The following is a 14,272-nucleotide window of genomic DNA, read 5'->3' as shown; positions in this document are numbered from 1 at the left end:
GTGGGTCTTTTCTATTAATCAGTAGTTTGAAACCATTATTAAATAAATTTCTGTGGGAGAGATGCTCCAGCAGACTCTAATGATGTTGCCAGATTAGGCTACAGCTGCAGCTTTCAGGTGGTCAAGCTTCAGATAACTTGAACCTTTATTACCATAGAGTTATCCTGGTTGGAGAACTTGAACCTTTGATCTATGATCTAGTCTATGATCCATTGGTGTTGCAATGGCTTCTTCCGTTTTCTTGGGCAGACTGATAATATTCCTCTCCACTGGTTACATTTTCATTGTGTTACCTTACAAGTCCCTGACAAAATGATCTTTGCACTGGGATCTTCCTAGGTTAAAAATTGTAAAATGCTTCCAAACTGGTAAATCTCCTTCTCCTCTGAATTGTTCTAAATGACTGTGCAAGTGGAGTGTACCACTGAGTACAGTCTTATGTAGTGCTTATGGAAAAAATCTTGGAGATTTTCCCCAAAGAAGAAAGAGTCCATTACCTCTTCCAGTGTCACCACTGTCCTACATTGTCTGCTGGTTTTCTGGGTGCTCTTACTTTTAGCTTTTCTTCCTGAAGAAACAGTGGAATTCTCACCTTTAATAGCAGTCTTGCATTACTTGTTGACACAAAAAGCTCTGTACAATATTTTGAGCAGAAAATTGATTGTTGAAAGTGGTTGTAGGTGGCTGGGTCTTTTAAAAAAATTGCTATAAACTGGCATTTTTTCTGTTTCCAGGTGAGTGAAGCAGGTGTTCACAGGCCCCATGTTGGTGGAATCCATGGACGCAGTAATGACGGAGCTTATTCACTCGTACTAGCTGGGGGATTTGAAGATGAAGTGGTATGTCATTCATGCAAGCAATGGTCTTGCTGTTCTAATGCATCAAATGTCTGTACATATAGAGTTGTATTTGGTGTTTAATCTAAAACTAATGTTTAGGCAGATATGACTGTGGAAAAAAATATCTACCCCTGATAAATTAAGTAGTTCTTAGTGTTTTGGTGAGAAAATTCTTACCAAATCTTAAAGAATGCTTATGCTCAGATCTACATTAAAGCAAAATGTCAGTTAATGGATTTGACATTGTTTAGGGTAGCTACATTTCAGTATACTTTTGGAGTCTGAATTGAGTGTGATATAAAATCTGATAGTGCAATTGTGTGCAAATAATATATGTTCTGCTTTTGTCACAATTTAATTACATTCTAAACAGTATTTCTAATTACGTGATAAATTTAATTTAATGAAGCAAGACTAAAAGATATGTGTTAATTGATACTATGAAGTTCTGAAGTTTCTTGGCTCCTGCTAATAAGCACTTTCAGAACCTCTTAGCTTCCTCAGATTCTTTCTCGAATCTTGATCCATAAAGGTGCTGGGAAAAAAATTCTACTTTGGTTTTAACATTTAAGTAGAGCAACAAAAGCAGTTATGCTGCTAAATAGAAGAGTAAATGCTTTCAATTTTCATCTTGTGGTGCTGTCCAACATTTATTTATGAAGAGATTACAGTTTTTTCAATTAAATAATATTTACACAAGGTACCTCCCTTCCTGCAGTTCCAATCCATCAGGTGGAATTTTGAATCTTGGATGAGGTGGAGGATAATGCAGTAAGCAACCTGTTTTTTTTTTAAATGCCCATAGCTGTCAACCACAAAGAAAAGGGCACTGAAGAAAAAAAAAAGCATATGAATGAAATAGCATCAGAACATAGTATATTCTATGCCAACAGCATCTACGAGGTGCTGCTGCTGCTGCTGCTGCAGAGTATTGCTTTCTGAAGGAATGTGTGTCTCTATTCGAACAAGTGGCATAAGGAGGTACTTGGAGTTTGGATATGGTGTCCTTAGTGTCTATCCCAGCCCAGGCTCTCAGACCCTAAGAACACTGTTTCACAGGAGTTGTATCTGCTGTGCTGGGATGCTGCAGACTCCTCTTTATATTCTTTTTGGTGATACTGATGTCCCCTTATTTCTGAGGTGGTAATTATTGAATTCAAAATATTTGGTAAATTTAATTGGATCCTTTGCATGCCTTTTCAATTCACCTAAGTGGTGTTGTGACTATGTGGTTTTGTAGACACCTAAGCAATGTCATAGTCTGAAAGACATAAATACTTTTGAAAAGGCATAGTAGAAGAGAAAGGTTGCAGACAATACTCTAAAACCACTTTTTTTCTCTTTTCTAAACTAATAATACAAGGGGGTTTTTTTTCAGTTACATTATTGAGGTTAGTTTTTCTTCTTTCGTGTGGCAGGTTTGTCTTCCAATTACTTTCATTTTCCCTGTTTTTTTTGAAAAAGGCTGAGATTAAACTTCTGTAAGAACATGCACAGAAGAATTAACTCCTGTAATTAAAAGTGTCCTAAGTACAGTATCTAATTAATTTGAGATGTGAAATTTGAGATTTATTTATTTGAAATAAAATATACACACAAAAACCTCTGCTCACATCTATTCATTTTATTGTATGAGTACCAAAAAAGAGAGGTGACTCTTAATTGAATTTCAGTCGTGCAACAAAGATGCTTGTGTGTAAACTTTTATAAAATTGAGAAATAAATTCATTTTGGAGGTGTACTACACTGTTCATAAACTTTATGTAGTATTTAGGCAGACTGATAATGTGTGCCATCTTAATGCACTTCCTATTGCTTTAAATCAGCAAAGCCACTCTGGGGTAAAGTAATTACAATATATATTGCAGGAAACTGAGTTAATTGTCTAGCTTTCAGATCACGACATTTATATGCCATGCCTGTAGAAACTTATAATCCTAGAGACCCAGAATTTTTTCCAGTTTTACTGAAGTTCGGATGTTCTGGATGTATTGGAGTGCTCATTAATAACAAGTTTTATCAGTTCTGTCAGATCTACCCTCAAGATTGAGAACAGGTATAGTCATAGCTTATAAAATGAGCATTGGGTGAAATTGTTTTGTACATGACGTTTTATCTTCATTTCTAACTACATGCACATAAAATATTTGCACATTAATCTCTCTCCTGAAAATGGGTAACTTTGAATTCTAGTGACAAGTTACATGGCTTACTTATAGTTAGCTATTATTTTGAATATGTTAATGTTGCTAATCTCTTTGATAGTATTCCTTTGATAGTAATCATAATTGGAGCACTACCTGAAGAAATTGAGAAGTTGTTTAGTAATTTATACTCTAAGAACAGATTAACATTTACACACTAGATACTGGAAATTTGCACTGATTGTGCAATCACAGTGTTCGTGATCAATGTATTCTGATTTGTCTGTTCATCAGATCAAGCAACTGAAGAAGGTTAACTTTTGTTTTGAAAACTTGCCCTCTTATTTTGTGTCATTGTTTTTATGTATCAAGTTGAAACTGCTTTTTATTGTCAAAAGTCTCAGGATTCATATTTCTGCTGGGTTGAGGTAGTGTTATAAAGATGGTAAATTAATTGTGTGGTGTGCTCTAGTTTAATCCAAACAAAAATTGTTTCTTCTCTAAGTGTTGTTTTGCATAGGATCATATGGGAGATCTCTGAACTGAGATTCGGGATCTCTTGGAGAATAGTACCTGATGTGAGCAGTCACATCTTCTTGTAAAAGATTCTGAGACTACAGAAGATAATGACTGTAATGACTCAAAAGGGACCCCAGGCAATATACTCATTGTTTAGGTTTGTTGATATTTTATACCAAACCCATTCACTGCCTGGAATGTACCATTCATAATCCACTTAATGAAATGAATGTCTAATATGAAATGCATGTCTTTTAGATTTTAAATGTGTTGCTTTAACTAGAATTATAGTAGGCTAATTAAATTAGTCATACAGATTGCAGGATTTTTTTCCCTCAAAAAACAGATGGATTTTGGATCTTCAGCTGATAGCCAAACATAACTGTAATTTAAAAATGCTGTCTCTAAAAGCTGTTATATCTCCTAAGTAAACTCCCTCTACAGGAAAGTGTCTTTGACCTGAAAAGACTGTCTTTGGCGAACCTGGTTCCGAGTCAGAACGGAGTTTTAGTGGAACAAAAGATAATGAATCCACACTTGGAAGCCTGAATTGTTTACCTATTAATGTTCAGTTTAAAAGCCTGGTAATCCACCATTTTTGGACACTGCATGGAAAGGAGTAAGAAAAACCTCAGAAAGGAATATACATACAGTAGTTAACTCAGACTTTGATATTTTAAAATGTTGCCCTACTTCCATCATCAGTTAGCCACCTTCTGCTGTTTCCTGCTTTGAAGCTGCCTTTCTTTCTGTTCAGACATTTAGTGAACACTAAAATGGTGAAATGTTTTCTTTGTGGTGGAATGTGCTGTGAAACTGCCAGGTTCTTGCTATCAGGGGCAATTGTGGGGAAGACTCAGCAAGAGCAATTATGATGTATTCAGGCTCTGCACTTAATGCAAGGGATTCTTATTGATTTACAAATGAAATTTGTACTTTAGCCCTTCCTTTTCAATTGGCACCTTTTACTGCAGTGTTAAACCATGAAATTACCAAAAATAAATCACAAAATGGGCACATAGGCCAATTCTGTCAGCACTTTATGGGTATAGAGCTTAATGAAGATGAATGATGACATGATTCAGTTTCAGATATCCCAACTACTAGGGAAAGAAAATGTTCTCAAATGTAATTGCTTGATAGTTAATAATTGACTTGGATTTAAAAACCTCATTTAAAGAGGCTTAGTGCACTTTTATTTTACTTTATCATATAATCAAACTCACCTTATATTCATTACACTTTACTGAGGTCAAACTGATAAGGAATTGATGAATTGATGATATTTGGGAATTTCTTGTACCAAGAAAGCCAATAAACATTTTTTGTTGTTCAAACTGAAGGTTGGAACTCATCTAGAAAATCTGATTGTATTTGTAATAGCCTATTACTGATAAATCCAATTTTTGCATTATCTGTTGGAACCAAATTTGAAATCTGAGCATAAAAGCTCAGATTTAACAGAGATGTTAAGGGAGAGAGAAAATAATTGAGAGCACTCTAGAGATAGTTAATATTCTAGTAACTTTAAGTAGCTAATGTCCCTGTCAGATGGTGCATACAAGTAATCCACAGAAGTAATGCGGTCAAATGATTCAATGGAATTCAAAATCTTACTTTCTTCATTCTACATTATTTCTCTGTTAGACTTACAACTGATTATATAACAATGTTGAACAGTGGAGTATGATTTAATACAACAGACTGATTGCTTGTACTGGCTGTCTGAGCCTGACTGGCTTGTAGTACTAGAGCTTCAGGCTTGTCTTCCACTCATGTGCCTCAGTATGAGATGCTGGGTCAGTGCTACTGTGGCTGAAGTTCACTTGCTCTATAATGTCATCAAACTTTACAAACAGGATGGTTAAGAAATAACTTTATGGACACAACATAAGAAAAAGGGACATACAGGAGGTATTAAGAGAAGACACAGTAGCAAAGTACTTAATAGCTGTTGAAAGACAGTTTTGGTGCAAGGAAGTGGAATTAAGCTGTGGAAAACAGAAGAGAAGTGGCAGAATTATGTATTTTAATGTAAGAAAATGGGAAGAATGTAGGAAGAAGGGAAGGGAAAAGATATGACTGTTTTGATGGGCTCTTTGACAGCTATTTTTTTTGTTCAATGAGAACATATAGACATAAATAACTCCTTTTGCCATACGTTTTCTTTATCTGTTGACCCATTGTCTTCAGTTCTGCTTTTTGATCCTCTTCAGACAAAAATAGCTTTACCAATCTCTTACTGGCTCTCAGTTAAAAGTTGTTGTAGGTGATTGGGAGATCCTGTATTATCTATAGATAGAACTCAAAGCTGTTGAGAGATTGTTTTGATGAGTCATTACTCTCTAATAGTCCCAAATAATAAGCTGTGAATATTCCTGTAATACTTCACTTTAAAAGTAAAACACCATAAGCCAAATGAAAGTAGGTACTGTAGGTGTCGAAGTATGTCTCTGGAGTACCAGTGTCCCTATTTCACTCCTGCTTGTCATAGGCACATTCATATCCACATTTTATAGGCACATTTAATCCACACTTTAGACACTGGGTCTGTGCATCACTTACTTTTGCCATTTTTGATTTTCATTCTCTACAAGCACTTATGAGTGCTTCTGAGCTTTCTTCCTCTCTTGTTTGAGAGTTGTTGCTATATCAGTGGTTCAAATGTCCTCCAATTTCTCTTCATCCAGCCCAGATCAATGGCAAGATCTCTGACATTTTCCTTCAATTCTAGAAACTGTCTTTATTGCCTGAAATCCTTTTTTGTTTTTTTTTTTTCCTAATATATCTGATATGAAAAAAGGAATATAGTTTAGCTAGACAATAATACATAAGGTAGCAGTGACTCTTCCTTACATTGGAGGATGTTGAAAGATCCTTGTACCTTGACCTGTAACATTTATGCTACATAATTGTTCCTCCATTTTCCTTCCTATGGAGAAGAAAATGTAACCCATGAAGTGTGGGATATGCTCAGGAGGTGAGCATGTATGCATAGACCTTCTATCCACAGTATCTCTTCAAGCACAATGTTTTCAGTTTGCCTATGGTTAAACTACCACTAGAGAACCGCTTAGTCTTTCTTTGAAGCTGCTGGAAGTTTGTTGGGTTTAGGCCATTTACATTTAACCCATTTTCCATAGAAGTATGTGCAAGTAGGAATACTGCTGCATTTCTGCATTGTCTCTTGAAGTTTTTTTGGCTAAAATCTCTAGCAATTTTTCCTTGATTTATGTTTTTCTGTTACACCAAAAAATAAGTCTATTCCATACTTTCTTCTCATGAAGATTTATCAACAACCTAGTAGCTGATAAACAAAAGTTTGTCAGGAACCTGTCCTGTTTTATAAATAATTTTCCCCATCTTGCTTTCATATGAACTGTTTCTGTCTTTCATATATTTTTTCCGCATGCTTATATATATGTTATATCAGTATTTATCTCAAAATTATGTTTTAAGTAGAGGGAAAAGAAATCACCTTCTGGTTTGTTTAGTTCTGCTTGTATATCAAAAACTGCCTTAACAGTCCTCCCACCCTGCCACATCATGAAGATTGAAGATGTCCACGTTTCTTTCGTTGTTACAAAACCCAGGCCATGCTGGATTCATGACATTCCAAGATATGTTTTCCCATTTTTCTGAACTTGTCACAGGCTTCTTATTCATTGTCAAAATGCAATTTGCTTGAATGATTGTGATACATGAACCAAATCCGTCCTTTTTTATATTATTATCAGGATCATCCTTGTGTGATTTGTGCATTGTGTTTGCCTTGACAATCACAGAAAAATGAAACATACTCTGTGATTAATTCCAATCCTGTGATATTTTATTTTCTACAATTTATTTTACATCCTTTCTTAGGAAATGGTTCTTGTCTGGTTGGTCTTTTAAAGTTGTCTCATATACTGTCTTTAATAGAACTACATTCTGTTTCTGTTGGTTTTAAAGATTTATTCAGTAGACTAAGTAGCCTGTTTTAAGAAAGCATATACCAGAATTTATACATGACTTTGCTAGGTTTTGAGTATACTTTTAACTTCATAGCACTTGTATTTTATTATGTACAGATAACTGCAGCTGAATTTCTGCTAGGTTTTCCCTACACAAAATAAAATGAACCTAATTTCTATAATTTATCTATGGCCTTGTTCAACCAGTGTTTCTCTTTCTAACCTTCTCTTTTTCTGCTGTTGTCAGTCATGAAATATGTGTAACAGTCTTGCACTGGATCCTAAATAATGTCAGACTTTTAATAGTGGTAAGAAATTGACTGAATTTTATTACTGCATAGATGTTCAGAATTTTGCTATTAAAATACATTTAAACATTGTTTTTTGTATTAAATTGCTATATGCTTTATACCAAATATACATCTCCAAAGAAATAACATATTAATTATATATGTAGTCTGTATATTTATGTATTTCTGGAAATACATTCATTTCTCAGGAGTAATATGAAATTCTGGGACAAACTTTGTACAGAAAATAGAAATACAGCCTTTTCTTGAGAGTATTTAGATTCTGACAGTTTTCATAGCTCATGGTAAAAGATTTTATCAACCTTCCTTCAATTTCATGAAAATTCTATATAAGAACAATAGTACAGAATTATTTTAGCTTACAAAATATGAATCTAAATTATTTTAAACTCTTACTGAGTCAGAAGAGCTGGGATTACTATTTCATTAAAGCACCTGCTTTGTACATAAGGCAGCACTCTATGTACTTACTAGCCCTGAGCTCCTTGCACAAGCTGAAGTTACTGCCATGATCCATCCAAGCTAATTATTCTGTACTTTACAAACATGATACTCTTGTAAACACAATGAAAGCTCAAGAGCAAGTAGAATATGTTCCTCAGATTTTTTTTTCTCAAAGTAGCTTTATAAAAAATGCCAAAGTAGCATTTTTTAATACAGGCATTTTTTTAATCAGAATTTTTTGGTGAAGTGGTTACATCTAGACCAGGACTTTTGTGCTGGTGCAGCTGCTGTAAATGAAATTGAAAACATGTCTTTCATGCCCTTGACTACAGTTTTTCTCTGAGTAAATAGAACAAATGAAGTTGCTTTTTTTTTTTCTTTTAATTGAGTTACTTTACTTTAGACCGTTAAACCAAAGGATAATCTTCTTGCACAGGATCGAGGAGATGAGTTCACTTACACTGGGAGTGGAGGTAGAGATCTTTCTGGCAATAAAAGAATCGGAGAACATTCATTTGATCAGACATTAACACACATGAATAGGTAAGTTTTGAAAATAAAATTTAAAGGTATTCCAATACAAAGAGTTGGGTTGTAGGGCTTTAATTTAAAACTAACATTTTGCTGTATTTTTTCTCTTCTGTACATGCTGGGTCATAAACAGCAATGCCTTTTAAGGGCTTGTTTTATGCTTTAAGGGCTTTTTAATGCTTGTTTTATCAAGCATTATGATTTGTTGCTTTAAAGGAATCACTCACCTCAGTGAAATACATTGCTTGCAGCTTGCAGTCATGCCTCTGGTTGAAATTGTTCTATAGTCACACTGAGAGGACTCTGTTTTAATTAAACAAGAAATTAGTCAAAACTCTTGAGCAGAAGTTTTCTGATTCTGGATGTTTCTTTTTTTAAGTTTCTTCTCTTGTGGGTAAATCAGATATAAATTTAAGGAGAAAGAAAGCATGTTCCTTTTCCCATGATAAAAGAAATATTTTCTATTTTGCTAGCCCTTTCTTTCATATAAAAAGCAAGGAATTAGGGTGCAGCTTTATCAAAACAGGTACTTGAAAGAGAACATATATCCAGAGGAAGAATTAGACATCTGCCTGAAGTGTTTTTCCATCCTCCAAAAGCTGGCCTGAACAAAGAGTACTCCATCCTTTTCTGTTACACAACTGACCTCTGAATGCCTGTGAGATGCTGAGAGTCACTGAGAACTTTTGTTTGCCAGGGCCGCCTTTAGATATGTTCTGCTGCTCTCAGACAGGCTGGAGAGGGATTTTTTTCAAGCTGTCTAGAGAAGAAAGAGGAAAAGCCTGAATTGGCTCCCTTGAGAAAGGGGGGAGGAGGGGACACGTGATGTGAAAATGAACAAGATCAAGGAGGGAAGAAAGATGGAAGTAGGTTTAAGCAATAGCTTTACAAGCATATTTAGTGAATAGAACAAAGTTGTTTTGGGACACAGAATTAAAGGCGGACCCTTTAATGTCAGTATCTCTCTCCTCTTAGGAAATGAAAATTCCACAGGCAAAACTACTTAGCTATGAAGGCACTAGTGCATATGGAGTAACAATGTGCTGCTCTCATTTTCTAAGCTTGATACAAGTTTTCAAGCACTTTGATACAGAAGATTATGATGATTCTATGTAGTTGAATCTGTATGGGTTTTGCTTGTCCAGAGAGTTTTACAAGTTTTGTTTTTATATGGAAAAAATTTTTAATGTTGGCATAGTGTCCCTGTCTCTTACTGTTCTCTACAATGTGGGTTCCATACTTGCACCATGTCTGTTTATAACCCATATTATTTCTTCTGTTTTGAGATCCATCATTTGTGTTGTGGCTGACACACACGTTTTGAAGGGTTTTCAATCCCTTCAAGTCAGGCTGTGGTAGTAGAAATACTGTTTCTTATAGCAGCTTGGTCATACTCTGTTGCTCCAGGTTTCTAGAAAAGGGTGTCTATGGGTAAATTAAAGCTTTTAATTAAAGCTAATTAAAGGTCTAATTGGCTACTATGATTCTTAGTTCTTCTCTGAGGTATTTTATGTATCATGGGAGAGGGGTATGGTATTTAGAGCTTTTTTGAACGGTTATTATGTACTTTTTGCTCCGTATGTTTTTCATCATATTCATTACTTTTGTGTACACAGTTAAAGAGCCTTAAAATCTGTTGATCAGGAATAGCAGCACAGAAAGCTTGCCTTTTATTATAATTTTAATTTCATCAATTCTATTTAGGAAGGGGTTAATTTTAAAAATTAAGAATACTAAGTCTGAAAGGATTGGTTTGGTTTCTAGCAATTTCACATGAGTTTTCACTGGAACCTAGACAACATATTTAGTGTTCCCATCTTTTTTTCTTGTCATTCATTTCAGTGTGGATCTCATTTTTTTTTCATCAATTCTGCTAAACAACATACTGAAAGGTCTATGCTGCTTGATAAAGCAAAATTAGACAAGGGAAACACATATGACTTAATTATGTTAACTCTCAAAACTCTGCTGGGTGAAGCAATCTAGCTTATGAAGAATTTAAATGTCTTTCTAGGGCACTGGCCCTTAACTGTGATGCCCCACTGGATGACAAAAATGGAGCAGAGTCAAAGAATTGGAGAGCTGGTAAGCCAGTTAGAGTGGTACGCAGTTCAAAAGGACGGCGGATCAGCAAATATGCCCCAGAGGAAGGCAACAGATATGATGGCATTTACAAGGTACTCTGATCTCTACAACATAAAATTTCTTGTAATCTGTTTTTAAAAGCCTCATATGTGTTAGTCTGCAAAATTTTCATTATTACTTGAAAGAAACAGTTCCTTTTTCTTCACTAGAGCTTTTTAGCTTTAGTTTGCTCTGCAAAGTGAAACAAAATGAAATTACTCAAAACGGTGATAATAGAACATAATCTGTAATAGGATGCCTAAGATTGAATATGTAAATTGCTTTGTGTATGCTTATTGAGTTAAATTCATCCCTGAAATTGGATAATTTCATTATTTCTTCAGTCCTTCCAGCTGTATCCTAGCCTTTTGTTTAATTAAAGACTTCTTAGTTTCTGAAACAAGGAGTGTGCCTTTTAAGACTACTGTATTTATAAGAAATACAAAAATTTCACAGCTGAGGAAAGAACTTTTGTATATAATAATAATAATGATATATAAATCAGTCTTGTCATTTCTTCTTGAACAATTAAAGTATGACAATGTGCATGTGTTTGACTTGTGATAAAAATAATATCAGTAATTTTGTACTGTTCTTTAGGTGGTGAAATACTGGCCAGAAATTGGAAAATGTGGATTTTTAGTTTGGCGCTATCTTCTGAGGAGAGATGATGTTGAGCCTGCACCTTGGACTTCAGAAGGAATGGAGCGGTCAAAAAAGCTCGGTCTAAGCGTACAGGTTTGCATCAGGACTCGACAGTTGTTTTTATTCTTAGTTCTAGTAAACAAAATCCTGAGAACGAAATCAGTTAAATTAAAGCTCCCTTTTTTCTTTGTACTTCACTGTGGCAGCTTTTGATACTAAAAACCAATACAGATTGATTATAAGGAAATTGACAGAATCCTGTAATAGTGACACAGCAGATGGAACTGCAAATGAAGCTTTCTCCCCTAGCAGTAAATTGGTTTGTCTATATGGATTGGAAAATCAGAATTTGTGTCCAGTTTTGTGATTCTTAGGCAGGAACAAATTTTTCTACAGATGACTAGTCTGTCTGAGAAACCAAAAAAAAGGGTGCATTTTTAAGTATTTTTGTCATGTGACTGAGTAGTTTGTATAAATAGTGCATTTTAAGCACAGATATAGGCTGAGCCATGAAAATTTTGGCATTGCAGAATCCATGAAAGATGGAAAAAAGGAAAGAATTAATATATATTCTTGGCAATGCAATGATACATTGCATTTTACAGCATACCATCATCTCCCCAATTTATACAGTTTGTAAACACACAGGTAGATATACTGTTTAATACAGCTGAGGATTACGTTCTTTGACTTGACTGTGCTTTCTTAATGACAGGTACTAATTTAAATGTTTTCTCTATCATATAGGATTTTAAAATTATTGTGTAATTATTTTACTATGTAGTCATAGGGATCTAAACTCTGTTAGAAGTTATTCTTTTTGGTATTTGGTTATTCCTGTATGTCTGTGATTCTTGTTTTAAATATGTGCTTTTTAATTTTAGTATCCAGAAGGTTATTTGGAAGCCATGGCTAGTAAGGAGAAGAAAGATAAGGTTAAAAAGCAAACTGTGAAACAGGAGCCAAGCAGCCAAAGTAATGGAAACCAGAAAAGGACAATTGATGATGGTATTTTTTTTACTTCTTTAGCATTTGTCAGCAAAGTCTGTCACATTACAATTGCTATGAACTAAGCCATGAAATCTTCGTGGAAGTCTGAAGCAGTTTGTAGTGGTTTTATATTGGAGGCACTCACGGAAGGGACTTTCTGAGAGAAGCTGCTAGCAGTTTCCTCCGTCTCTGACAAAAAAAGACCAATCAGTAATTAGCCGTGAAAATTAACAATCTATTGAACCACTAAGAAAACTGTATACGCCGCTGGGAAGACACATGTTAGAACAAGACGAAAAAGCCCAGGAGGGTCTCTTTCCCTTCCGGCAAACAAGTAACACAGCCAGTCCGGCCTGTCTCGGCCGGGCCGGGCCGGGCCAGGCCGGGCCGGGCAGGGCGGCCCCAGCCGGGGAGCAGGGAGCCCTTCCCGGGGCGCCCCCGCGCCCGGTCAGCCGCCAGGCACGGGGAGGGGAGGCCGCGGGGCCGGGCCGCTGCTGCCGTGTTGGCCTCTTGCCGCTACCGAACCCTGCCCCCGCCAGCCCGGGCCCCGAGAGCGGCTCTGGGCCACGCCGGTCCGGCCCAGATTCTACTACCATTAAAGTTCGTCCACAACCATCAGGCGGGAGGAGGGGAAGCCATCGGCCCCCAGCTAGCTGCTAAAATCCTAGCGGCTCCCCCAGCAAGTACGGCCGCTGAAGAAAGCCTCTACCACAAACAACTCTAGCACCGCCCAGCAGAAATCACATAACAATCTGCAGGCCCTGGGCGCCGGTTTGTGTACGCAAATAAAACCTACAAACATCAATTCTCTCTCTCTCTCGTGAAAGAAAAGGAACGATTGAAGAGAGAACAACATCAAACATGAAAGTCAGTAAAAAGAAGTCAAGTCCCCGATGGGAGGGATTTAAATAGGTGCCTTAATTCTAGGCTAAAATCGTCTTATAAGGCTATGAAGAAGATATAATTGATACATTAGACTCTTTTTTCCCTATAACCCATCAAAAAATATGAGATGAATTGTTCAAATTGTAGATACCTAACAAAAGCCTCCATGCTAAAGTAAGCAGATGTTTAAATAGCTGTAGTCCCATGAGAAGTTTAAACAGAAAGAGAAAAGCGATAATGACCCTGTGCTCCCAGGGAGAGAAGAAGACCTCTGTTCCCAGGAATTAAGATAATTTCAAACATAGATAAAGAAAACCTTTGCTCTTAAACAGCTCATCTTTAAAATAATACCCCATAAATTAACATTGCCCATAAACACAGTTTTGGGAAAAGCTGTAAAAATGGGAGGGACTTCATGATTACAGATTTTCCAGGCAACTGCTATTTGTAAAAATTAAAAGCCAGAAGAGAACAGTTTTCCTATAAAGAAGTCTCCATAAATTAACAAGAAGAGCTCCTCTCCCAAAGTAGACAAAAAAGAGTCTTCTAGAATAACTGACTGAATTATTTCTGTACGTTGTAAGAAAAAAAGTTGTAGGGAGAGAAGAAGTGTTCTAAAGGTTTTATTCTAATTCTTATTATTCTTTCTTTTAGTTACTGTTAATAAACTTTTCTTCATACCTTTTTCAAGTTTTGAGCCTAATTTGCCTTCCTCCTAATCCTGTCTCACAGCAAGAAATAAATAAGTATATTCTAGTGGGTGCACTGGCATTTGGCCTACACTAAACTCACCATGCAGTTTGGAATACTTATGGAAATTCATAAGCACATGGTTTTTAATCAAGTGGTAGTGTAGGGGTCCTAATCCTTTTTACTGCTCCTACTGT

General features: G+C 36.0%; 1 protein-coding gene across 2 annotated transcripts in view; it reads left to right on the top strand.

Annotated features, from left to right (window-relative positions):
- UHRF2 (ubiquitin like with PHD and ring finger domains 2) overlaps positions 1-14,272 on the top strand; it is an 81,863-nt gene that overhangs the window by 63,640 nt on the left and 3,951 nt on the right. For both annotated transcript variants that reach the window (XM_054651870.2, XM_054651868.2), the window contains exons 9-13: positions 735-839; positions 8,647-8,753; positions 10,756-10,918; positions 11,466-11,603; positions 12,395-12,518. In XM_054651870.2, coding sequence (XP_054507845.1) covers positions 735-839; positions 8,647-8,753; positions 10,756-10,918; positions 11,466-11,603; positions 12,395-12,518 — 637 coding nt within the window. The remainder of the gene's footprint in view (positions 1-734; positions 840-8,646; positions 8,754-10,755; positions 10,919-11,465; positions 11,604-12,394; positions 12,519-14,272) is intronic.

Source organism: Agelaius phoeniceus, chromosome Z (genome assembly GCF_051311805.1).
Source record: "Agelaius phoeniceus isolate bAgePho1 chromosome Z, bAgePho1.hap1, whole genome shotgun sequence".
Classification (NCBI taxonomy): domain Eukaryota; kingdom Metazoa; phylum Chordata; class Aves; order Passeriformes; family Icteridae; genus Agelaius; species Agelaius phoeniceus.
Note: the sequence above shows the minus strand (reverse complement) of the source record. Positions and strands in the feature narration are given on the sequence as shown.